The following is a 27,263-nucleotide window of genomic DNA, read 5'->3' on the forward strand; positions in this document are numbered from 1 at the left end:
TCCTTGAATACCTTCCATGTGATTTTCTCCGGTCCCACTAGAAATTCTTCAAATTGCCCGTCATTGATGACCCTTTTGATTTGTGGACCAACAAAAATGCTTTCCTTAATCTTGGCATCGGTTATTCTGGGAAGCATCTGTCTCAAATATCAAAATCCTTCTTAGAAATTTTTGTGCCTGGTGATGGCAAATTCCATCCTTACAGTCCTGAACCCAATACTTATTACTGAAACCTGTCCTGCCATGCAGCAGCCACGCCACCTATGCATTCCCAAGCATACCTGGACAAGATAGGAAACTTTCCAGCTTACATTGTAGGCAACATTTTAATTGACTTGAATAATGAATTGAAATAATAAACATAAGTTTATTATGTTGCATGATAGGGAAATTTCATGGTGATTTTCATGATCAGTATCCCAAAATTCATAAGATATTCAGGAAGCAAAATCTGTGTTGTCCAGTGTTATTAAAATAATGGGAGAAAAATGCTTTTCAGAAGTGTGTGATTTTTACTTACAGATGTTGTCCTGAATTTGTTTGATTGTTTTGATAAATTTATATCAAAAGGGCATATTGTCCAATGTTTATCTTCACCCTGGTGATTGCTGTCGCTATTTCAGGGATATGCAGCAGTTGTTAGCTACCTGCTTGACATGGGAAAATATAGCTGTTGCATGGCATAGTGGCACAAAAGCAAGTTCAGGATCATGTTATATAATATGATGAATGTACATAAACAAGTTAATCATCAAGTGATAGTCTTTGTCAGAACAAGACAACATTAGTCAAAATCAATCAACTCAAATTCTTATTGACATTTAGCAGCTCTTATCCAAATTATGCTTGTTTTTACTTTAGCATTTTTCTAATTATTATAATAAATCTAATAAATCTACGTAATTTTACATAACCATCTACAATTTCAAAGTCAAGAAGCAACATCCCAAAGAAAGCTCACAGCAGGTTGGCAGCAACAGTATTACAGGCAGTCACAAGATTAGACTAATTTAGTTTCACAAGTAGCAACATGGGCAAGCTGGTCGTTTGGAAAGATGTGATCAAAGGAAGTTAATTATCTTCATTGTTGGAGCCAATAATAAGTTAAATTGTGAACTTCTTCAGTAATGGGTTGCCTGGAATAATTACAGGAAAGTAGAGTGCTATGTAAGTTTAACGTAAGCATGCTGAATTTACAGAGGCATTCCTCAGTGGTCAGTTTAGCATCAGATATCATTAACATCTCTTTCATTAACAGTCTAGATTTATATATAGGAAGTAGTAATGTACCATTTGAGGAAGATAGAAAACATGGCAGACTATTAACATTGTTCATAGTTTGGAGGATAAACTAGATAGAATGGTGACATTGGCAGAAAAATGGCAGCTGGAGCTCATGGCCAATAAATGTGAAGCACTGCTACTCAGGAAGAATTTGAAAGTAGGTATACTGTGATTAGTGATAAGATCAATTAGGTACAAATGAACTGAGAAACTTTCATCCCCATATGCACAAGTCCTTAAAAACCACATAATTGCTGCAAGGCATGAAGTGTTAATTAAGCGCAATAGGCTCAGATCAGAGCAATTCCATCATTTCCTTTATAAGTCTTACTTTTCTGTTGCCCTGGAACTTACTCTTGCTGTACATATCAATTTCTCTTTGATGTATTCACCACTTCTATAAAGAGTGTTGTGATTAACAGCAACCAGCTAACCTATGAGTATATCTTTTGGATGTGGGAGGAATCTCAAGTCTCTATTGGAAACCACATTGTCATATTAAGAATAAGCAAACTCCACATAAAGAGTTTCCAAAGTCAGGATCAAACCCCCAAAACTTGGTAGTTGGGACACAGCAATACTATCAGCTGCTCTGGAACTGTCCACTTACCACCTGTGCTGTCCATAGCTAATTGGTACAGTGGCTAAAAAGCATATCAATTATTTGCGTCAGAACCATAGACTCATATATGGAAGTATAGAGTAACACACACAAAATACTGGAGGAACTCCGCAGACCAGGCAATATCAATGGAAAAAGTAAACAGTCGATATTTAGGGCCTGCTGAGTTCCTCCAGCATTTTGTGTGTGTTGTTTGAAATTCCAGTATCTGCAGATTTTCATATCATAGAAGTATAAAGGTCAGGTTAGAATAATACAACTCTCTGGTTAGGCCTGAATCTTAGAACTGTAGTGCATAAGACCGCAAGACATAGAAGCAGAATTAGGCCATTTGGCCCACTGAGCTGGCACCATTTCATCATTGCTGGTCCAATTTGCCCTTCAGTCTCAATCTCCTGTCTTCTCCTCGTATTTATTCATGCCTTGACCAATCAAGAATCTATCAATCTCTGCCTTAAATATACATAAAGACTTGAGCTCCATGGCTGCCTGTGGCAAAGAATTCCACAGATTCACGACTCTCTGGCTAAAGAAATTCCTCCTCATCTCTGTTCTAAAAGGACACCCTTCTATTCTGAGGTTGTGTGCTCTGGTCTTAGACTCTTGCACCACAGGAAACATCCTCTCCACATTCACTCTATCAAGGCAGTTCATATTTCATATTTTAATTTTTATATAGATATCTCAGAGAAACACACTCCAAGCAAAGAACTTTAAAGGGGTGCAGATGAGATCCACCAGGATGTTACGAGGGACTGGGGATTTCATTTATTAAGACAGATGGGAAAAGTTAACATGAGGACAAAGAGGTTTAAGATGTGATTTGATAAAAATGATGAGATGAATAGATAGCACAGAGTAAAGCTATTCCCCTGGCAAATGGGTCAATATCCAGAAGTCAAAGACTTAAAATTATCATCAAAAGATCTAGAGGGGAGATGAATAAAAGTACTCCCAGTCAGAGATATATCAAGATCAGGAATGCTTCATGACGAAAGGTGATAAAAGCTAATTCCATAAATCTTTTAAAAAAATGCTCCTGTGTATTTGCTTGAGAAACTCAAATTATGGGAGAAGTAGGTCTAAAACAAGTGATTTTTCAAGGAACTAGGATGGGGCAATTGGTCTAATAATCTCCTTCTCTGTGATACATTTGTATGATTTGATGATTAACACTGGACTGATTTTAGATTCTAGTCATACTTCATTGATCCGGGGGGAAACTGGTTTTCGTTACAGTTGCACTATAAATAATTAAATAGTAATAAAACCATAAATAATTAAATAGTAATATGTAAATTATGCCAGGAAATAAGTCCAGGACCAGCCTATTGGCTCAGGGTGTCTGACCCTCCAAGGGAGGAGTTGTAAAGTTTGATGGCCACAGGCAGAAACGACTTCCTATGACACTCCGTGTTGCATCTCAGTGGAAAGAGTCTCTGGCTGAATGTACTCCTGAGCCCAACCAGTACATTATGTAGTCGATGGGAGACATTGTCCAAGATGGCATGCAACTTGGAAAGCATCCTCTTTTCAGACACCACAGCGAGACAGTCCAGTTCCATCCCCACAACATCACTGGCCTTACGAATGAGTTTGTTGATTCTGTTGGTGTCTGCTACCCTCAGCCTGCTGCCCCAGCATACAACAGCAAACATGATAGCACAGGCCACCACAGACTCGTAGAAAATCCTCAGCATCGTCCGGCAGATCTTGAACACCCAAAGAACATTTTTCCCATGTTTCAACAAACATGTTTTATCATTTTGAATTTTGTAATTGCCTACTTAATACACTGCTGGTGTTATGTACTGGAATTTCTGAGAAGGCTGAAAGGCGGCCTGGCATATTGTGCTGTTAACTGCTCTTTAAATATGTTCTTTCAATAAGCTTAATGACTGACTCTGTCCCTTCTCTTTCTCTCTTTGTTTTAGCAATGGAATTCTGTGAAGCTCCACCAGTGTTGTGTGGTGGGTATCAGACAGATCTATGTGATCCTTCCCAACACGGATACCCTATAATAATGGGATCTGATGTCGATACTGAAACAGAAGGAGCTGCATCTCCAGATCATGCTTTACGATTGTGGATGCGAGAGATCAAATCTGAACATAGCTCCTGTCTGTCAAGCCGGGCAAATTCAATGCTTTCCCTCACTGACACCGAACAGGAAAGGAAGTCTGATGCAGAAAATGGTAAGGATTTAAACTAAGCATTTCTGTAAAATATTGTTGTGCAATGATGTCTTCAGCTGATGTGAAAACCAATTACAAAAGCACAGTAAAAATGGAGCTCTTTTCAGAGCTCTGTTATGGTTTTGTGTAACTTTGTAGGACAATTCATTGGACGAGGATTATATCAATTGGATTCATGTACTTACCTCACAAGTTCTCAGGATAGGATTGTGAAATAAATCTGCTGATTTAAGATTGTAATTTGTGCCAACTTCATGTCTACATCTAAAGTTTGATGCCAATGTTACATTTCTGAAATTTTGGAGAGTTCACTTACAGATATTTTACACCTCTCTAGTGTTGCCACTGCTTTTTGTCTCAGTGTAAAATATACTTTGCAAAAACAAATTTGAATCACAGGCGCTGATTTGCTGTGCTTTGAATCATAGGTGAGGTGTATGAGAAATAGAAACAGTCACCATTTGTTTCAAGTGTTCAGAATTACACTTAAGAAATTATTAATGGCTTAAGTACACTTTTTTTTGTAAAAGATGGACAGTGAGTGAAGTGAATTAACTCAACCTTATTGTGTGGCTATTTGTCTTCAGCGTTTTCTCTCTGCTCCTCTTCCAAACATGACAGGGAAGACTTGAACAGCAAGAGTTTATACACGTTTCCTGGTTCTACAGAATGGGAAATTTTGAACTTTAAAGCCATGTATCTGATTATATATTGACGCGTTATTTAGCAGCATTCTTGAAAACTGAACCTCTATTGATGGAAAAGTATAGAATCAAAGAACTGGTTTCTTTTGCAGATTTATTGACACAATGGCAAATTATTTTTAATTATTCTTGGAAGGGTGGCACAGTGACACAGCTGTTAAAGCCACTACCACACAGCCCCAGAAACCCAAGTCCATATTCGACCTCTGATGCTCTGTGTGTGGTGTTTGCACTTTCTCCTGTAACTGTGTGTTTTCTCCCAGTGCTATAGTTTCCTCCACATCCCAAAAATATGCAGTGAGCAGAAGTGAGTGTTAGAACCTGAGGGAGGAGCTGATGAGAATTGGGAAGAATGAAAAGAAAGTATTAACATCGGTTGAGTGTAAATAGATGTTTGATCGCCATTGTGGACTTCATGATCTGAAGGGCCTGTTTCCACACTGTGATTCTCAACAATTAATATATTGAAGATAAAGTATTAACCTCTGCTTGGGATGTGACAACCTACAGATGGTAATGGGGAAATCAAATATGGACCATATAGTGTTAAGATATTAGTAAACCAGATGTTTTTATTGCAATCGGGTAATTATAAATTCACAAGTGTATCCGCTATATAATTAATCCAGATGAATTAAGTTATCTGGAATTAAATTTCCTAGCTGGAGCAGCAAAAACCGAAAAGTTAAATTCATCTGTCGGGCTTACCTATTGAGATTCTAACTTTCTGATTACAACAAGAGAGGTAATTTCAACAAAAGCTGCTCACTGGAAACTGGTCAGATTAGCTAGTTTTACCTTTGGCTGATATTGGTAGAGTATGGTAGTAATGTAGTTTCATTCCTGGACTTGTCATCCATGGTTTAAACAATTAATCTTTAAACCAAATTTGAAATCCCACAACAAGAGCTAGGAAATTTAATTCCAGCTGAGTATGCCTAGATTAAAAGTATAGTAGCTACACTGCTGAATTGCAAATGTAAAGAGACAGTACACAGTTAAAGGAAAGTCCCTCAACAGTATGGTTGAGCAGAGGGATCTTGGGGTCCAACTTCATAGCTCCTTGATAGTGACTACCCAGGTTGGTAAAGTAGTTCAGAAGGCAGATGGCATATTTGCCTTTATTAATCAAGGAATCTTCAACATCATGTGCCATGTCTTATGTTGTAGGCAACCCTGATTTTGGATCATGATTGTTCTTGGCAAATATTTCTACAGACGTAGCTTGCCATTGCCTTTTTCTGGGCAGTGCCTCTACAAGATGGGTGACCCCAGCCATTTTCAATACTTTTCAGAGATTGTCTGCCTGGTGTCAGTGGTCAAGTAACCAGGAAATGTAATATGCACCAGCTGCTCATGCGACAATCCACTACCTGCTCCCATGGCTTCATGTGACTCTGATGGTTGTGGGGGGTGGGGGGTGGGGGGGTGGGATCAGTAGAGGTGAAGGGGCTGATCAGGAGCTACACATTGCCCAAGGATAATCTGCAGGCAAGCGGAGGGAAGGAACACCTAACACATCTTTTGGTAGAGACGTATCTCCACCCTGCCACCCTTAGTCAAGTCATCGTGTTTAAAAGTCAGGAAATCATGTTGCAGGTTTATAAAACTGTAGTAAGCCATATCTGGAGTATTGCAAACAGTTCTGTTCATTCCATTATGGTACTTTCTTACTGTAAAAGGGTTTGATGGGATAGAGTTTGGAAGGTTTCCTAAATCAATACATAGAGGTCCCAACTAAAGACAGTGCAATACTAGATCTCCTGTGAGGGAATAAGACAGAGCAAGTGATAGAAGTTTGTTTGGGGGAACATTTTGCCTCTAGTGATCACAATACTATTAGATTCAAGATAATTATGGAAAGGATAGTTCTGGTCCTCAGGCTGAGACTCTAAACTTTGGCAAGTGCCAATTTTAATGGATCAGAATGGATTTGGCAAGTGTGGATTGGGACAGTTTGTTTACTGACAAATATGTGCTTGATAAATGGGAAGCTTTCAAAAATAAAATTTTGAGAGAACAGAGCTTGTAGGTTCCTGTCAGAATAAAAGGCAAGGATAACAGGTTTAAGGAACTTTGGTTTTCAGGAGATCTTGAGGCTCTGGTTAAGGAGAAGAAGGAGGAAGTGCATAGCAGGCATAGGCAGGAAGGAACAAATGGGGTACTTCAGTACAAGAAAGGCAAGCGAACATTTAAGAAGGAAATCAGGAGGACTAAAAGAAGGTGTAATATTGTTCTAGCAGTCAAGGTGAAGGAAAATTCCAAGACCTTTTACAGATATATTAAGAGAAAAAGAATAACAAAGGACAATTTTTTCCCACTTGAAGATCAGAGTGGTCATCTATGCATGGAGCCATAAGAGATAAGATGGTCTTAACTAGATGTTTTGCATCTGTATTACTCAAAAGAAGGACTTGGTGTTTAGAGAAGTGAGGCAAAACAGTAGTGATGTAATGCACTGTATACAGATTAGAGTAGGAGGTGTTTGCCGTCTTGAGGCCATTTGGGGTAAATAAATCCCCAAGGCCTGACAAGGTGTTCTGTGGACCTTGTGAAAGGCTAGTGTAGGAATTGTAAGAGCCCTAGCAAAGATATTGAAAACATCCTTAGCAATACAAGAGGTGTTGGAGGATTGGAAGATAGCTAAACTTGTTCTGATGTTTAAAAAATGCTCTAAGAGCAAGCCAGGAAATTATAAGCCTGTGAGTCTAAGATCAGTAGTGGGAACATTATTGGCGGGTATTCTAAGGGACCGGATATATAAGCATAGTACTTGCATAGACAGGGACTGATTAGGAATAGTGAAAATAGCATTGTGCTCATTCAGTCGAGTCTAACCAGTCTTATAAAGTTTTTTGAGGAAATTAAGAGAAAACAAGGCAGTGGATGTTGTCTACATGGGCTTTAGCAAGGCCGCGTGAGAAGTTGGTAAGGAAGATTCTGCCACTTGGCATTCAGGATGAGGTAGTAAATTGGATTAGACTTCCTGGAAGAAGCCAGAGAGCAGATAGTTCACTCTCTGACTGGAGGCCTGTGACTAATGGTGTGCTACAGGGATCAGTCCTGGGTCTGTTGATGCTTGTCGTCTACCTCAAAGATTTGAATGATAATGGAGTAAACTGGATCAGCAAATTAGCAAATGGCACCAAGATTAGTGGTGCAGTACAGAATCAGAATCAGAATCCGGTTCATTATCACCAGCATGTGACATGAAATTTGTGAGATTAGCAGCAGCAGTTCAATGCAATATATAATACAGAAGGAAAAAAAAATAATAAATAAATAACTAAATCAATTACAGTATATAGTTTGCAGTGGGACCTGGATCAGCTGGAAAAATGGCAGGTGGAAATTAATGCAGACAAGTGTGAGGTGTTGCATTTTGGGAGGACAAACCAGGGTAAGAATTGCACAGTGAGCAGCAGGGCACTGAGCAGTACAGTAAAGGAAATACATCTGGGAATACAGATCCCTGATTCATTGAAAGTAGCTTCTCAGCTACATAAAGTTGTAAAGAGAGCTTTTGGCACGTTGGCCTTCATAAATCAAAGTTTTGAGTACAGGAGTTAGAATGTTATATTGAAGTTGCAAAAGACATAGGTGAGGCCTAATTTGAGGTACTGTGTGCAGTTCTGGTCACCTACCTGCAGGAAATATATCAAAATGATTGAAAGAATGAGGAGAAAATTTACAAGGATATCGGTAGGGCTTGAGGACCTGAGTTATAGGGGAAGATTTAATATGTTAGGTCTTTATTTCCTAGAACATACAAGATTGAGGGGAAATTTGATGGAGGTATTCAAAATTATGTAGGGTATACATAAAGTAAATGAAAGCAGGCTTTTTCCACTGAAGTTGGTTGAGACTAGAACAAGGGGTCATAGGTTAGGTGTGAAAGAAGCAACAATTAAGGGGCACCTGAGGGGGTTCTTCTTTATTTAGAGGTTGGTGAGAATGTGGAATAAACTGCCAGTGGAAGTGGTGGATGTGGGTTCAATTTCAATATTTATGAGAAATTTTGATAGGTATGTGGATGGGAAAGGTATGGAGGGTTAGGTTCAGAGAGCAGACTATTGGGACTAGGAAGATTAATAGTTCAGCATGAACTAGATGGGCCCAAGGGTTCTTTCTGTCCTGTGTTGTTCTATGACTTTAAAAATTGAGAATAGCAAATTCACAATATTTTCTTTTGGCAAGCAGGTTTCAAATTTAATCAGTAAGAATGACTGAACTAGCCACTCAATAGATCAACAGTTCTGTCATTCCATTAGTGACTTTAAGAATGTATCCTGAATTAAGGATGCATTTTTCACAATACCTTTGACAGGAGTGACTACCCGACTTTTGATTAGTCACAGGGGGAGGGAATGAAGACCTGATTTCCCATAGAAGGCCATATTCCATCAGATGTGTAACACCACCATAATGCTGAATGAGATGGATTCTGTACTGATCAAATACTGTAGTCCAAAACTGGACATTCATGGAAAACAGTGACCCACCTAAAGTGCTTGAATTGTATTTCATTCCAGCTGCAAACCTGCACAACAAAATGTCCCTCATACAGATATTGCAATCATGCACGGAGACCAAACTTGACACAATGCAGATTATATTAGAGATTTTGAATAGTGACATTAGGCACTTCTACCAAAACTATTACACAGGACCATGAGTATACTAAACAGCAAAAGTAATGTGTTGTAGGGAGAAATAGGTTGTCCCACAATTAAAAAAAAAAGAGATCAAAACTCAATAGTTCTGTCACATCGTTTTGTGAAAAATTTTGAACACAATTAAACCAATAATGGATGAGAAGAGCTGGCGAACAGAAGAGGACTTGGAAATGGATTATCTTTTATTCATCATTGCTGAATCATATCCCTGGAACTCACTGCCCACGAGCATTATAATTACAATGACAGTGTAGATAAAGAGTACATACTGACCATGCCAGTATAAGACCCACAGAATGAACAAAAAAATCAGAAATAAAATTTATTGTGTGTTAAAATAGGAGCATACCTTTCCTACTCTTTTCCTGCTGGAATAATGAGGTTAATAGTTATCTTTTTTGCATGTCAGATCAGGTACAAAAGATGCTGGGTAATGTCCTCCTTTAAATGTTGCAGTTGTTTTGTGATTACCAGTTGCCAGAGCCTATTTGGAGATTATTGTAACATTCACAGCAGGCATCAGAGCCCAAATAGGTCAGTGCTTTTACTTTTATTGAAGGAAAAACTGTCCCAGGATATTTCATAAAAGTCCTTTCTTACTTGCATGCACTCTTTATTCTCCTGTCAGTCAGTAAGGTGACTGGTGAGGACTATTGCATCAGTCCCCATTCAGTATCTTTGTCGTGCCTGGTACTTGGCTCTTGTTTTGTCCAGGAGTGCTTTACAGTGTTTTTGGACAGAAGACTGCTGCACAATGATCAGATGAAACCCTAAGGTTAAACTCATAGAGGACTATTGTATCCAAAATTGGGACAGATTCCCCTGCCCCCATTCCTTTTCTCTCTCTCCTCCTTGATCCTGCCCGTATGACTGCCACCCTAAATTAAAAATGAGACTGGAGTTTTAAATTAATATCATACATGCAAATTCTTTGAGAGGAAGATTTGACCTGACTGGACTAAGATTGATATTTGTGAAAAAATTGTGAAAAATATTTTAAGGCTTCCCGAGTCAGAATATATCTAATTTTTGTAATAGGCCATCTTACTTTTTATTTTAGTTACAAGAGATTATTATTTTTCTCATCCTGGATTACCTTTAACCTGGAACTAAAAGACAACAGTGAATGAACGAGATGATTGCAGAATAACTTGCAAATGTATAGGAAGTCATTTAAACTTGAGCTTGAACATGATTTAAAGACTTCCAGATGAATATTTTTGGCAGATACCCTTTAGAATTCCAAGGAAAATGTCATCCTGTCATTTTCAGAGGCTGACTGATGCATTATATATTCAAAACTTCTTTTTCATATCAAGTGCTTGGAATTTGATTTCTCATCTACTTTAAGTAACTTTGTGTGATATTGTGTAGATTGACATGCTATACATAATTTCTATTTATAAAGCCACTAGTCTTTGTTAGTTAATCCCATAATGGATCCTAATGGATATAAAGTATTCATAGATTTGTGTGACACCAAAATTTATATTGCAAACCCCTGTAGTACCAGATGATAATAGCTGCAAATTGTTTTAATATTTATGAAATTATAACCCTATTCAGACCTGAAACCTAAAACGTACAATGTTACTATTTAAGTATTTCATGTAGTTAAAAATTATGCCAAGGCATTAAGTGGTTACTGGGGTATGAAAGTTTTATTATACCACATTAGGAGCTAATATCCTTAAGGATTCTTACTGTGAAGAGTTTGGATATCTCGATTCAATTTATAGCGATTATAAATCAAAATCAAAAAAATCATCCATAATTTAGCATCGACTTGGTACTTTCACTGAAAAAAGACCTGCGAGAAAGTGATTATCCCCCAAATGGAGAACAAAATTTTCTAGCAGCTTTTCTGAGGTGACATGTTTTGTCAGTTGTTTGAGTGAATATTTATTAATGATATTAGTTTTAAAGAAAAATACGGCCATCCCTCTCTTGGCATTTTACAGATGTTAAATGTATACATTTCAACTGGTCGTACAACGTCTTATAAAGCTTCTGAGCAAGGTAATCTTCATTTTCTTCTGTGGCCCCCTGAATTGAGCAAGTGCTTACTTTCAATGATTTCATTTCCCAGCTCTCTCCACTTTGATTTAGTCTGATTCTCCATGCACATCTTAAGTTTTACTTTCCACAATTACACATTGCTTTCCTTTTAAAATCAATTTCAGGATTTAGCATATTAAGCGTGGTATATCAAGTGAGAGTCCAACTTTTAAATAAGGGAGATTTTGTATGCAGTGTGGTTCATTGTTTTTCTCTACATGGCAGGGTGACGGGTGTGCCTGACGCAGACCTGTGGTGAGAAAGATGATTTTAACATGAAAGGGCACCAGTTTCCAAATAGGTCCCCTTTAAATTTCACCAAGGTAGTTCTTTCATCTATTGTGAAGACCAGATTCTAAATGTGTTATATAGCATGGTATGCCAGTAAATGTGTCCAGGGACCTCATTTGTTAGTGTTTTGTATGCATGGAGGATCCAGATCAACTTTGTAAAATTAAAGGTTATTACATGTGATGATTACTTAACACATTAATGTTGCATTATGTGTTAGAATTCTCTCATTAATCTATATTGAAATTAATTTGCTCATTATAGGTCCAACCTGCAATTTCCTTAACATTTTCTTATTGCAATACACTGCCAAGCTGACATCATAGCAAATCTGAAAATTGTTTTTGATTCCACAGTTTAAATCATTTTTATAAATTGTGAATAATAATGATCGGGCACTGATCCTTGTAGGACTATCCTTTCTCAACTTGTTTAGATTTTTATGTGTTTTCCATATCACATTTGACTTCCTATGCATTCTACTTACTTGTACCCTGACTCAACGTCATCCCAAGTGACAGTGCATTCATAAGCAATTGTTGATGTCAGACCATAAGACCATAAAACATAGGAGCAGAATTAGTCCTTTTGGCCTATTGAGTCTACTCTGCTATTCCATCATGGGTGATTCATTATCCTTCTCAACCTCATTATCCTGCCTTCTCCCCATAAACCTTGATACCTTGACTAACCAAAAATCAATCTATCAACCCCCACGTTGAATATACTTAATGACATGGCCTCCACAGCCATCCTTGGCAATGAATTCTGCAGATTCACCATTCTCTGGCTAAAAGAAATTCTTCCTCATCTCTGTTCTGAATGGATATTTCTATATTCTGAGACTGTGCCATCTGGTCCTAGACTCACCAATTATAGAAAACATCCTCTCCGTGTCCACTCTAGCTAGGTCTTTCAATATTCAATAGTTTCAATGTGATCCCCTCCCCATTCTTCTGCGAATACAGGCCCAGAACCATCAAACACTCCTAATACAATACGTTAACACTATCATTCATAGAATTATTCATGTGAACCTTCTCGGGACCCTCTCCAAATCCAACTCATTATTTCCGGAATCTGTCCCCCACTTTTCCTTCGCTACATCGACGACTGCATTGGCGCTGCTTCCTGCACGCATGCTGAGCTCGTTGACTTCAATCACTTTGCCTCCAACTTTCACCCTGCCCTCAAGTTTACCTGGTCCATTACCGACACATCCCTCCCCTTTCTAGATCTTTCTGTCTCTTTCTCTGGAGACAGCTAATCTACTGATGTCTACTATAAGCCTACAGACTCTCACAGCTATCTGGACTATTCCTCTCCTCACTCTGTCTCTTGCAAAAATGCCATCCCCATCTCGCAATTCCTCCACCGCATCTGCTCTCAGGGTGAGGCCTTTCATTCCAGGATGAGGGAGATGTCCTCCTTTTTTAAAGAAAGGGGCTTCCCTTCCGCCACCATCAACTCTGCTCTCAAACGCATCTCCCCCATTTCACGTACATCTGCTCTCACTCCATCCTCCCGCCACCCCACTAGGAATAGGGTTCCTGAGCCTCACCTACCACCCCACCAGCCTCCGGCTCCAACATATAATTCTCCGTAACTTCCGCCACCTCCAACGGGATCCCACCACTAAACACATCTTTCCCTCCCCACCCCCGCTTTCTGCAAGGATCGCTCCCTACGCAACTCCCTTGTCCATTCGTTCCCCCCATCCCTCCCCACTGATCTACCTCCTGGCACTTATCCTTGTAAGCGGAACAAGTGCTACGCATACCCTTACACTTCCTCCCTTACCACCATTCAGGGCCCCAGACAGTCCTTCCAGGTGAGGCGACACTTCACCTGTGAGTCGGCTGGAGTGATATACTGCGTCTGATACTCCCGATGTGGCCTTCTATATATTGGTAAGACCCAACGCAGACTGGGAGATCATTTTGCTGAACACCTACGCTCTGTCCGCCAGAGAAAGCAGGATTTCCCAGTGGCCACACATTTTAATTCCACATCCCATTCACATTCTGACATGTCTATCCACAACCTCCTCTACTGTAAAGATGAAGCCATACTCAGGTTGGAGGAACAACACCTTATATTCCATCTGGGTAGCCTCCAACCTGATGGCATGAACACTGACTTCTCAAACTTCCACTAATGCCCCACCTCCCCCTCGTGCCACATCGGTTATTTATTTATATACACATATTCTTTCTCTCTCTCTCCTTTTTCTCCCTCTGTCCCTCTGACTATACCCCTTGCCCATCCTCTGGGTTTTCCCCCCCTCCCGCTTTTCCTTCTCACTGGGCCTTCTGTCCCATAATCCTCTCATATCCCTTTTGCCAATCGCCTGTCCAGCTCTTGGCTCCATCTCTCTCCCTCCTGTCTTCTCCTATCATTTTGGATCTCCCCCTCCCCCTCCCACTTTCAAATCTCTTACTAGCTCTTCCTTCAGTTAGTCCTGACGAAGGGTCTCGGCCCGAAACATCGACTATACCTCTTCCTAGAGATGCTGCCTGGCCTGCTGCGTCCACCAGCAACTTTAATGTGTGTTGCTCATTTTTTCTTAGATAAGGGACAGAAAACAACTCACAATACTCCGAGTGGTCTGACTAATGCCTTATAAATACTCAGCATTACATCCTTGCTCTTATATTCCAGTCCTCTTGAAATAAAATGTACTTGCCTTACTTACCACCAACTCAACCTGCAAGTCAACCTTTTGGGAATCCTAAACAAGGACTCTCAAGTCGCTTTGCACCTCTGATTTTTGAATTTTCTCCCTGTTTAGAAAATAGTCTACACCTTTATTTATTCTACCAATTGAGCTGCAGGATTGGTGTGGTGGAGCTTAAATATTGTGCTTCCAGTATTATTTTGGACTTATGTGAAAAAGAATCACTTGCAAACAAAGCCTAATTGTGGTTATATCCGAGTAGAAGTTAATTCCCTCTAGGCAGGAGAGAAAATTGAAAAAGTTGGGGTGGAGGATAACGTCCATGAAAACATTTGGATTAAGTTTTAAAAAATGATTAATTTCCATAATTACATAGAGTTTAATCATTCGCATAACTTATTTATACATAAAACCATTGTGATAAAAAATGGTTTCTTATTATACTAGTTTGGTTGAGTATTTCATGAAGAAAAATAGCCTTTTAAACTTTGAAATGTTCAGTTCCTTGACAGTCTAATTGATCTTCTCTCTGGTTTGCATTATGTTCCATTCATTGCTTCCACTGGTTTCATAACTGAAATGGGCTAATTATTTTTGTTTTGATTGTGATGTTGCCTCACATAGTGATAATAAATGTAATGGCGAGCATTTAGAATATAAATCACTGTTCACCAGAGGCTACTACAAATAGCCTTCTTCTGCATTGAAGAATTTCTAGCCCTCTCTCAGCAAAGTCACAGCACTTAAAATAATTGACTATGGTTGCTACTTAAAAGAGTCAACGATCTTTAGCGTAGACCATCTTATATTTTAGCCACTGTTTATTAGCTTAGTTTACTTGAAGTTTTCTCCTGATAATCAATTTCATTTATATGGAACTGTAGTGATGAAAAGATCCATAGCTGTCTGTCTTCATTTTGTCAATCTTGCTGATATAGAAATCAAATTAACCTGTTTGCAGACAACTGGCATTTCCCTAGAATACATCGACTCACTTACAATGATTACCAGTATCTTGTATTCTCTTTATTAATTATTCTCAACACAAGATTAAGAAAAATACTTGTCTGTGTTTATTTGCTTTTTAGCCTTTGACGAATGTCTTTAATTTTCATCTTATAAGTTCTCATCTTACTTTGGCGAGATAACCTACTGTTCACATACTCTCTTGTGAATAATTGGGGAAATATTCATTCATAATGCTTACAATTTTGTCTAATTTTTAATTCAAAGTCCCTTTATGTGTTCAGCAAATAATCCTAATCATATTCAATTTCTGTTGGAAGTCAATACTGTACTAGATTGAGCATCTATAAGTTAACTGGACAGGAGCATTTGAGCAGTGACAAATGTTATAAATGATTAGCTTGCAAGTAATTTCCAAAGGCGTAATCAACTCTAACATGTTAGGTTATACCAATCATTTATGGCTGAAATAGCAAACATTCATAATATAAAAGTACAAAACAGGTTTATCTACCTTCATCTGAATCACAGAATACTGCACTGTTTCAGATGGGTTGGTCTTTCAGTTCTTCAAGTTTACATTTTAGTTTAATACTAAAACCTGAATTTCTTGGATAGAGTTCATCTACCATAGAAAGTCTTTCACGACTTATGACTAAATGTGTGCACTATAAACAGTGGGACTGTCTACAATAAATACTGTGAACAGTATAATAACAAGAATTGTTTTTATATTTTGTCTCTACAGCTATGCTCTGTCTCACCTCTTTGAATTTCCCTTCAACTTGTTTTTGTGTGATCTAATAGTATTTTTCTTCTCTTGGTGGGTTTTAGGGTATTTCCCTCAAATTCTAACTGGTTTACTGGGCTGGTATCATTTTCTTAAGGTATTCAGAAATGCCTTACGAATGCCTGAGTTAAGTACAATCCATGCATACAAATGAGCATATGGGAGACTGGCAGGATGCATTTGCTGGCTGCTGTAGAGCTGCAGGTATCTTCTGTTGTGTGAGAACTTGGTTTGCAGCCATATTTCAACTTGTAGACTGTTCAGGTTAACAACAGTTCATAGGAATGGAAACATTTCATAACCTGCAGAGAACCTACATATAAATTTTTCTCTCTTCTTTGAAGTTCAAGTTCTTGCTTGTGGTCTCATATCATGCGTTTTATGTTCCAAATTTTGTTAATTTTGTAGATAATTATTCTGTATTCATAGTTATAAAGGAATGATTCATCTTTCGTATACCTTGCCATATACTACGGGGATTCATTTTCTTGCAGGTATTTAAAGGAAAATAAAGAAATGCAATAGAACAGGGGTCCCCAACCTTTTTTGCACTGCGGACCGGTTTCATATTGACAATATTCTTGCGGACCAGCCAACCCAGTGGGGGGGAGTGGGTGTAGGGTTGTGAATGGACAAGAGTAGACCCAAATATGTTGCTTACACAGATAGACTACGATGACCATGAAGCCTTGCACGGGCACCAGTGCACATGCGTGCTTTGCGTGTCCGTGCCCATTTTTTCTACAAATCGTTTTTGGCGATTCTGTATGGGGGGAGGGGGGGTGTTAATCACGACTGGAATATAGGTGATAAGTGGCTAATACATTTAATTTCATTTCTAAAGGGGTTTATCTAACAAATTTAATATTAAACACACAGCGCATATTTTCCTCGCATGAATATAGTGATAAGTCAATTATCAGGGAAGGACAGGGGAGCTTGAAGTAAATGTTGAATGAACTTCCAGTAGAAGTGGTAGAGGCAGGTTCGATATTATTTAAAGAAAAATTGGATATGTATATGGACAGGAAAGGAATGGAGGGTTATGGACTGAGTGCAGGTCGGTGGGACTAGGTGAGAGTAAGAGTTTGGCATGGACTAGAAGGGCAGAGATCGCCTGTTTCCGTGCTGTAATTGTTATATGGTTATATAAGTAAGTCAATAGCATCATAACATTTTACATAATGTTTGGATATTAAACACACTGCACATGTTCCCTGTATGAACATATAAAATCATTGCAACACACCAATATCACTGAATCATTGGGAGTCCCGGGCTTGTTACCTCGCAACAAGACGGTTCCATCGAGGGGTGACGAGAGACAGCGATACTCGAAGGAGGTTCCTTATGTCCAGTCTATTCCGTAATTTTGTTTTCATTGTTTTCATCGCAGAGATATGTTGGAAATGGAAGCAACATTTTCAGTACTTTCGTGGCTATCTCGGGACATTTAGCCTTGACTTTGATCCAGAATGCCGGCAGAGATGCTACGTCAAACATGCTTTTCAGCCCGCCGTCATTTCTAAGCTCAAGGAGTTGATCTCCTTCCCGCGCTGACATGGATGATGCGTGGGTAATAACCTCGCATGCGTAATGGCTCAACAGTGGCCGTGACAGGGAAGGAGGAAAGGTGCAGCTGACTCATATCGCCAAATCATCCCGTTTCCTCACGGCCTGGTAACGCATGCTCTGCAGCCCGCTGGTTGGGGAGTGCTGCAATAGAATTTATGAAAAACTTGAAAGAACAAAAACGGACAACCAATGTGCAAAATAAGACAAACTATGCAAATAATAAAAAGTAAATAAATAATACTGAGCTGTAGTGTCCTTGAAAGTGAGGACTCTATGAGTTGTGGAGTCAGTTCAGTATTAAAGTGAGTGAAGTTATCCTCACTGTGTGTCAAAAGTTATGAAGAGAAGGCAGAAGAATAGGGTTGAGAGGGATAATAAATCAGTCATGATGGAATAGTGGAGCAGATTTGAAGGGACAAGTAGACTAATTCTGCTCCTTGTATTCTAGTCTATGTTTTATGGTTCAGGAGTCCGATGGCTGAAGAGTTATAACTGTTCCTGAACCTGGTGGTATGGAACCAAGACAGGCGATTGGGGATGTTCACTTTGAGGAACCTGAAACCTTCAACTCTCTCAACCTCATCATCACTGATGCAGTCAGGAACATGTGTATTTCTCTCCTTTCTGAAGTTAATTGGTTTTGATGAAATTAAGGGAAGGTTTGTCTTCAGAGTAATCTGTATCCTCAGCTCCAGAGAATTCCAATGGCTTAACAACTCTCCAAGCAAAGGAAATTTTCTGCAGTTTTAAATGGCTGGTCTTATAATCATGGGAATAGGCCCTCATTTATTGACCCTGTATTTGGAGGTGTCAATCTTTCAGCAATCTTCACAGAATCAGACACACTTTTAGCACACCACCTCTCATCCTTCTGAACCGCTGAGAACATGGGCCCATCCAACAATTTTTCCTCATGGATCATGTCTCCAGCCCATAAAGTAATGCAAGGAATCTCCACTGCAATGTTTACAAGGCAGAATATTGTAATCAAAATTATGTACAATACTTTAATTGCAAAAAACAACGTAATTATGGCCTTCCCAACATGTAGCCCTAGTTTCTGAAAGACCAACATACCATGTGCTTCCAAGTTGCTTGTTGAGACTGCATTTAACTATCTAACGTAGAAATTGAAGTACATAGCACTTGAATTTTATGCACAATTTTCAAATAAAAGCCACTTCATACACACTTTAATGTGATAGTACCTTTCCTGGTGAAGGTTCTGCACATGGGGAAATTGCATGTCCAGGAACTCATATTTCTCCAGCATTATTTAAATATATGAAGATATCGTCAATGTGCACCGTGCTTCATTTTTCAGTTTTACTGATGGCAAATGGCAAAACAATATACAACCCATGACCTATGTTTTTAACTCCCATTAACAAAAGGAGCAAAACTCGCAGTAATTCGGTCAAAAGGCATAAATTAAAGAGTCCTGTGCTTACCTATTGTCTACCTGTGCTTACTTGAATTCTTTCCATTTACTTACCATCCAATTGCTGGATCTCAGCGCTTATTGTATAAGTATGAAGTATAGAGTATTGCATTCTCAAATCCATGCACAGTACAAACATTCTGTGATCTCCACCTGAAAACTGAGCTCATATTTCAACAATGGGTTACATATGGCATGGACTGAATCAATCAGGTCAAACTTGATGAAGGTGTGGCCTGAAGGCACATGCCACCCTGCACCACAGCTTTCTTTACCTCTGTGGCAATCCTTTGTGGTGCTACAACAGAAAGAGTTATTTAATATTGTGACTTGCTTCCTATGCTTCCTTGCAGCTGCAATGTCTGCAGATAGCTGCCCTTGGGTGCTGTTCTGCTCAATACTTGAACACAGTAGTCAAACTGAAAACACATTATTAACTGTATATTTGCCAATTTTCAGATAACTTGGTGGTAATCCCATTGGGAGCAATAATGAACCCCAATTACTGAACTTTTGGATACTGACACCCTCAGAACTTTCAACCCCAGATTCTTATATGTTAAATTGCATTCTATTTTCTATGTTTCCTTCTGAAAGAATAACCTCATATTTCCTTGCATTATACTCCATCGCTGGTGAACATTGATGTGGTGGTGTTCTTTCCATCATGTGCTTTGTGCTGGTCGCTTTTCAGCATATAATTCAACTCATCTGAAATATACACACTTCATTTCTCTTTCAGTGTTCCTTAGCACTCTCCTGTTCACTTTCTAACTCTCCTGTCCAATCTCATTCAATCTCAAACATTCCTCTTGTTGTAGTATTGTTGCTTTGGCACCAGACAACCAGCTATTCATTTGCATTCATAGTTTGTTAAATCAATGTGCACTCAATTAAACCTCTTAGACAGTAAGAGAATTTCTTACATTGGATATATTTCAAAACTACTTAATTGGTTCAATATCATTTTGGGACATTCAGGGGTCATTTGATATTTGACAATAACTGACAGTGACAGGTGATGACCAGGGTGGATTTCAGCAGTCATGTGGGTTTGTTTTAATACAAATCCCAAGGTTGACGTCAATGTTCTGGTATTGTCAATTGGACTTTTTTGAAGAAAGTCATGATGATCCAGTAGAGAGCAATACAAGCTCCTTAGCACATGGATGGCTGCACTGTAAGATGATAATACAGCTTGCCTTGCTGCTAATAAAATGCTTCTACTATTCCAGAGTGTAATGTATGTATCTAACTTCTGAAACTGACTTGTAATGTGGCATTTCTTCAGTTCCATTATGCAATGATGCAGCAAATAAGCCCCTCTATAATAATGTGAAGGAACTCTCATTGAGCACTGTACAATATGTTGCCTTGGGTATGATGTCAAAAGAAAAAGGCAAGAGTAGTTTTCATTGATAAAAAGAAGGCTTATGAATATCTTTCCTTGCTTTCTCTCCTTTTCTGCCTGACTCACCTAGTGGAAATGACTTCGCTGATAAGGAGCATAACCCCAGTATCCTCTCTCCATAACAACTTAATATGTTTCAGCTTCTAACTTATCACAGAAGCCTGATACATTGTTCACACATACACTGCTGCGAGCATGAGCCACAGAAAACAGTAACAAAAAAGTTCCTGTCAGATTTTCTTCTTCATGTCTCAGAGATACCAAATTAAATTCTAGAGCTTTAAACATTGATTACAATATTGGAAAAAGTCTAGGCCTAAAAGGGGTATTGAGGCAGAGAGATAATCAGTTGGTCTTATTTAAGTTTATTTGCAAGTGACAAATATGTGTAAGGGGAGGTAAAGTGGTGCAACAGTTAGTGCTGATTCTTCACTGCCCCAGCAGCCTGGATTCAATCCTGACCTCTGTCTTCTGTGGAACTTCTCTGTTTTTCCTTTCTCCAGCTTCCCCCACATCACAAATGCAGGCCAGTTGGCAGGTTAATCGTCTGCTGGAAATAACCCCTAGAGTACACACAGAAGATCAGAGCAAGAGTGCTCTGTTGGAGAACTAGAGAGTGTTGAAGGGCACAAGAGAGCATGAATGGCAAGCAAGTATAATGAAATAAGATTAATTAGATTGGCCTGATGACGAGCATAGAATCAGTGGGCTGAATGGCTTCAGGCTATATACCCGAATTCTAAAACAAATGGCTTAGGCTTAGGTCAATATGTAATTTCAGTATGTCTATTGTATACATTTTTCTAACATTAAATGTATCCATACAACCTATTAATATGTTTGTTTCCCATGATGGCAGTGCAGAATTTAAAATGGAAAACTTGTCTGAATCATGAAACCTCTGGATTGCCGTGAAGCTAATCTTTGGTTTGGTAAAACCCTTCAGGGAAGAAAACTGCTAGCTTTCCACAGCCTGGGCTCTGTAAGACTCCAGATATGGCAAGTTGATTGACGCTTCAATATTATCTCATTTCAAGGGCAACAATGGATAGATAATAAATACTGGCATTGGCAAGGATGCATAAATTTAAAAAAAACACAGATTATACAATGCATCATTGCAAATTCTGTGTTAACTTACCCTGAAATTTTATGTGATTGTCAACTATCTACAGAACTATCATAATGTAACTTATTGGAAACTGTGTTTTCTGTATGAAAGCTGAAGCTTATTACCTATTCAATGGAGTGGGTCTTCTGTTAAGATTTGCCTGGATCATTCAGCAGATAAGCACTAAAATAGTCAATTCTTGAGAAGAGGCTGAAGCAACTCTCTTTCCCTCAGCTGAGTTTTGTGACCTGGGACAACTGTGCTCAAAGTCTGCTAATTTTCCAGCTCCCAGCTTCGCACCTGATTGAATTAATTAAAAAGAACAGTTTTTGTACAGTTGTCGTTTGGTCTCAGCCCAAAACATTGACTGTACTTGATTCCATTGATGCCACATGGCCTTCTGAGTTCCACCAGCATTTTGTGCATGTTGCTTGGATTTCCAGCATCTGTAGATTTTCTCTTGTCCGTGATTAGAATACTTCTTGTTTCTGGTTTTGATGTCATGCATCATATGTAAGGTAATGTGTCAATTTATCCCTGGTCATTGTGGTTCTGATGTTGCATTTGTCATACTCTAGGCCTCATTTTATGAGTCCAAATTTCAGAATGGCAACTGGGAATTTAAATTTAGTAACATGCGGACGAAAGAACATATGACCAAGGCTGTCAGATTGTTGTAATAAAAACCTGTGAGGTTGGAAACATTCGCCAAATTGCCTTTATCCAGGTTGGCCTATTCGTGATTAGCGAGCTACAGAAATATTGTTGACTCCTAAGAGCCTAACTTACTGTATTGCCTGTTGTTATTCAGTACCATCTTCTCAAGCACAGTTAGCCATGGGCAATAAATTCTATTTGTCAGTGACACCCACAGCCCTTGAAAGATCAATGTAAAAATACTTGGATATATATGGGCAACGTTTATTTCAGTGAAACTTTATTTTACTTCTCTGAAGTGTCATGGGTTTATAAAAGTTTGGTGAAATATAGTTCCCTTTTACTCTGAATGAAGAGGAAAGTATTTCATGTAGAATGATCCCTTGATTCCATAACTCAACTGGATCACAGCACATCAGCTATTCCAGACAAGAGAAGCAAAACTAGGACTTCGGACAGATCCATTGATGTGACATTAAAGTAATTGTTTAAGTAATGAGCAGTTGAGGCTGTGAAAGGACCAATAACTGCACCATCACTATGATGTCTCATCTGGCTGTGAGTCTCCTGTTTGTTCAAATGATTGATTTGAACTTTTGATGAATAGAATACCAGGTGTGAAAAGCTGCATCACAAATATCAGCACATTAATAAACAAAACAAAAAATCTATTGCATTGATGACTGCAGGGAAATGTCAAGACCCTGAACTGCAGGGAAATGTCAAGACCTTGAAGAAGAAAAAGATCCTTGACTCACGGATAACTATTCATTTTTTAAATCTATTGGTATTCAAAAGGGATCGAGAATTTAGATTGCTCGGTGCTCTTTATTTCAGGCTAACATATTGGAAGTATACTTAATCATGGGATGAAATGCTACAATGATAATTTCTTTGTTCTTTCTAATAATGCAGCCAAGCACTTCTACAAGCTGATGCACTTCACTATACGGTTACATGCATCCACTTGTGCCAATGCCCTTGCAACACTCTTTTGGAGTATTATGGGGAAATGTAGGCCACAGTTTCCCAGGAGCCACCATTGCTGGACATTTCTGAAATAATTAACATTTCAGCACAACAATAGACAGTGACCTGACTAAGATCAGTCCCATCTTTTGTCTGCATTGCTCCATAACGTTCAGCAATCCTCATTCCTGTACAATGATCCCTTTCTCGATGCTTTAAGCTCCAGCCCCTCTCCCTGGTGAACGTAACAAATGACAAATCTAAACTAACTCTGGATCTCAATCATGTTCACCAACATATACTCACCTCATGTATTCTCATCCCATCTCCAGGACACAGGTCTCTCAGATCCCCAGCCCAATCTCATGTCCCTCATCACCACCATTGTTTGCTTCCATAGCTAGTGACCTGGCCTGAACCCAAGTTTTAATCAGGCCTATAACAATTGCGTCTTACTCCCTGGACTCCATGACAGTCTCAGTCGGTGAAGCACCTTCAATTACTCCAAAGACTGAGGTTTGGTAAAATACTGAAAGGCTTTTATTCGCTGTACAATACGACCTCCACAGTGAGTGTCTGCCCCCGGACTGAGGGGGAGGGGCAAGGCGAACACCTTTATACAGGACTCTGTGGGAGGAGACACAGGGGCAGTCAGCAGAGGGGTGCGTCCAGACAGGTAACCGAGTTACAACATATATACATGGTTTACCACAGTCGGCACAGTTACTTTCACAAAAATAGCATTGGCCGTTCTGTAACTTGAACCTCAGGCAAAACTGAAGTTTGCAACAGCAGGCCAACACCTTCAGCGAGTCATCAACACACTCCTGCAGCAGGTACATAATGTAGCCATTTGGGCAATCCCGAATTTCTAGTCAAGCATACAATAATACAAGTGATCTGAACCACTGTATTTGGCATTGGGCCTGAATGGTTCATGACTCCTTGCATTCATTAAAAAAAGAGTTCACTGAAGTTTAAGGAGAAAATTTCCTTTAAGTTGTTCACACAGTGCTTTTGAATTGTTAGCGTTTTAATGAAAGACATAGAATTGTCTAATTTACACAGTAAACATTATCTCCCAACTGCATAGGCTATTTATGATAGCTGGCAATGTATTGATCATAATACTTGTTAAGTGTTCGAAATTAGATCGCTAGCAAGAACAACACTCAGTGCCTTTCCCCTGTTGTCCTTGATACGTCAGTGGAGAAAACAAAGAACAAAATATGGCTTGAGCATTGAAACAAGAGTTGGTTCCCTGCACTTTGGTTCAAGGTTAAATGTTGCATGAGTTATCAGTTTATATGCATAAGAAATTAAAGAGAACTTGAGCATTTATACAATGCATTACCCATCATTTCGCAGCAAATGCCCTCCTGGTCCACGTTGATGACCTTTTGATAGGTTGCTGTTGTCAAAGTTATTTCCAACTTTTTTAAGTTCTTACTATTCAAATACATTTTAAAACTTTTCTTTCCATAGATGCTAGGTGAATTGCTGAGTGTTTCAAACATGTTCCAATTTTGTTCCAGTTTTCCTTCATCTGCAAGGTTTTATTGATTTTCATTTACAAATGAATTCAGTGCCTGTTTTTTCAGGAAAACAAACCTTGTAAAATGATTTATTCAAAGTTCAAAGTATTTCTTCTGCTGTCAAGCAATAATTATATCTGACCCGAAATATTAACTCTTTTCACCTTTTTTTCAGATACTGCTCAGTTATTTCCAGCATTTTGGTTTTTGTTTTCTATTTTAAATACAGTTGGAAAAGATTTAATGCAGGTGTTCCCAAGGTGGGTCCACTGACCCCTCAGTTAATGGTATTGGCCCATGGCATAAAAAAAAGTTTGGAACCCCTGATTTAAAGAATTAAGAGTTTAAATATATTTAAGACATTAAAAGATGCATTTCAAAAGAATCACATTTCTGATTCATATTTCCAATCTTAGTTACATTTGCACGACAGAGCGAGATGTTGGCTGCTCACTTCTGAGCCCCTGGCAAAAATAACTACATCCTGGTTCACTTTAATTGTCTCAGCTACTATTGTTCTGCAATTGGACTTGATTACATATTTCTGTTCCAGAGCACTGAAATTGTCTGAGATTGAACAGCATAGAAATAAGCTGAGAGATGAGCAGCCCTTTAAATGAGTGCTTGCATCTCCTGAAGGTTTCATTAGGTCCATTCAGAGGAGAGGTAACAGCCGTGCTCAGTGACAAGGCATTGTTTGACTGATGATCACTACAAGGAGACCTAGTAAAATTGACGTCAGCGATGGTCAAGGGAAAAGCCCCAAATAGCTGGAAACGTTCCTGATGCTTCAGAAACAAAGGATGTAGTTTGTCTGAGGTATGTTGTTGCCATGCGAGTTCCATAGGGAAGCAGTTTATTAGATAAATATTTTTTTAAAACATTAGAAAAATATACACTGCCAGAGGACTTGGACACTGCTAGTATAATTTCCAATATATAAAAAGCAGATAGAATAAAACCAGGAATATGTAGACCAATAAGCTTTAGTTCAGCATCAGGCAAGAGATAATGTAATTCTTAATCAAATTTGTAATAGCAAGATATCTAGAATGTGAAAATATAATAGAACAGTCAGCGCTTATTCCGAATCAGAATGTCACACTCAACAAACCTTACTGAATCATTTAAAAAAGTAAAACTAAAAATAGCTAAGGTTAATCCAGTAGACAAGGTGCAGAGCAGATACCCACAAACTCCTTAACGTTAGTGGTCAATGGAAATTCAAATATAAGTTAAACTCTCCCTGCGTTAACAAGGTCAGCAACTCAATGTCACTATATGCCATTTCTCTGATATGAAACAATGGTCTCAATACAATGTGCGAGTACTGTGGTCCATCAATGTTCCACTTCTGGGCTTAATAGTATACCCAGATACAGAGCAATCAATTCTGTGTTCCAACTCATTACAGACCTCTGCTTCTCACCATCCACACGTGGAACTTAAGATTTGCTTTGCTGCATACCCATTGATATGCAGTGTTTTCCTTCAAATCCATTAACTATAAATTAGTTTAACTTTGCTCAGTATGCTAAACTTCTACAGAAACTTGGTTAGACTACTTTATGACACTGAACAATTCTCCACTCTGTATTAAAGAAAAATGAAAAAGGGTAGTTTTTAAAAATGCATTTGCAAGAATTATCGCAAAACTGAGTGGTTCCATCTATTGTGGACAGTAAAACAGAAAAGGAATAAATGAAAGTGACCACAAAGAAGTCATTAATCATTACAAAAGTTTTTTTTATGAGATAAAATGAAGAATACATTTTCCTTTATGTGTGAGAATAGAACTGCAAACTATAGTTATAGGTCAATCATTACTAAATCCAATAAACTTCTTTAATTATCCAGTCCCAAAGTGTTGAAGTTAGCCTTGTCCTCTTCTAAGTTACTTCATTCAAATGTCAGCTCTAACAAGAGAACATGACACCCGACACCTGTCTCCGATCATGCTAAAGTCTGCAATATGCCTTTAAAAAAATATTTTTCTGCTAAAGAACATCATAATAAATAGCTCAGCCATGAAATGTCCAACAGCAAGAATGAGATAATATATAGATAAGGATGTAATTTGTAGCATTCAAGCTGCACAAGTGCCAGATAATAATGTTTTTGCCAGAGTCTGACAGCTCATTTTTATATTTTAGTCATGGATAGGTCTCTGAGCATTTTATAATTTCTTGCTCTGTATTTTTATTATCAGCATTTAGTATTTGTTTGAAGCTGGATTGATTCCTCTTATCACTGGCTACTTTGGATTTTGTGATTCCAATAATACCTGGAATTCAGCACTGG

General features: G+C 38.6%; 1 protein-coding gene across 4 annotated transcripts in view; it reads left to right on the forward strand.

Moving 5' to 3' along the window:
• Positions 1–27,263, forward strand: part of tenm1 (teneurin transmembrane protein 1) — a 2,340,669-nt gene that overhangs the window by 1,627,990 nt on the left and 685,416 nt on the right. For all 4 annotated transcript variants that reach the window (XM_063060938.1, XM_063060937.1, XM_063060940.1 and 1 more), the window contains one exon: positions 3,841–4,101. In XM_063060938.1, the coding sequence (XP_062917008.1) occupies positions 3,841–4,101 (261 nt within the window). The remainder of the gene's footprint in view (positions 1–3,840; positions 4,102–27,263) is intronic.

Source organism: Mobula hypostoma, chromosome 10, assembly GCF_963921235.1.
Source record: "Mobula hypostoma chromosome 10, sMobHyp1.1, whole genome shotgun sequence".
NCBI classification, from domain to species: Eukaryota; Metazoa; Chordata; class Chondrichthyes; order Myliobatiformes; family Myliobatidae; genus Mobula; species Mobula hypostoma.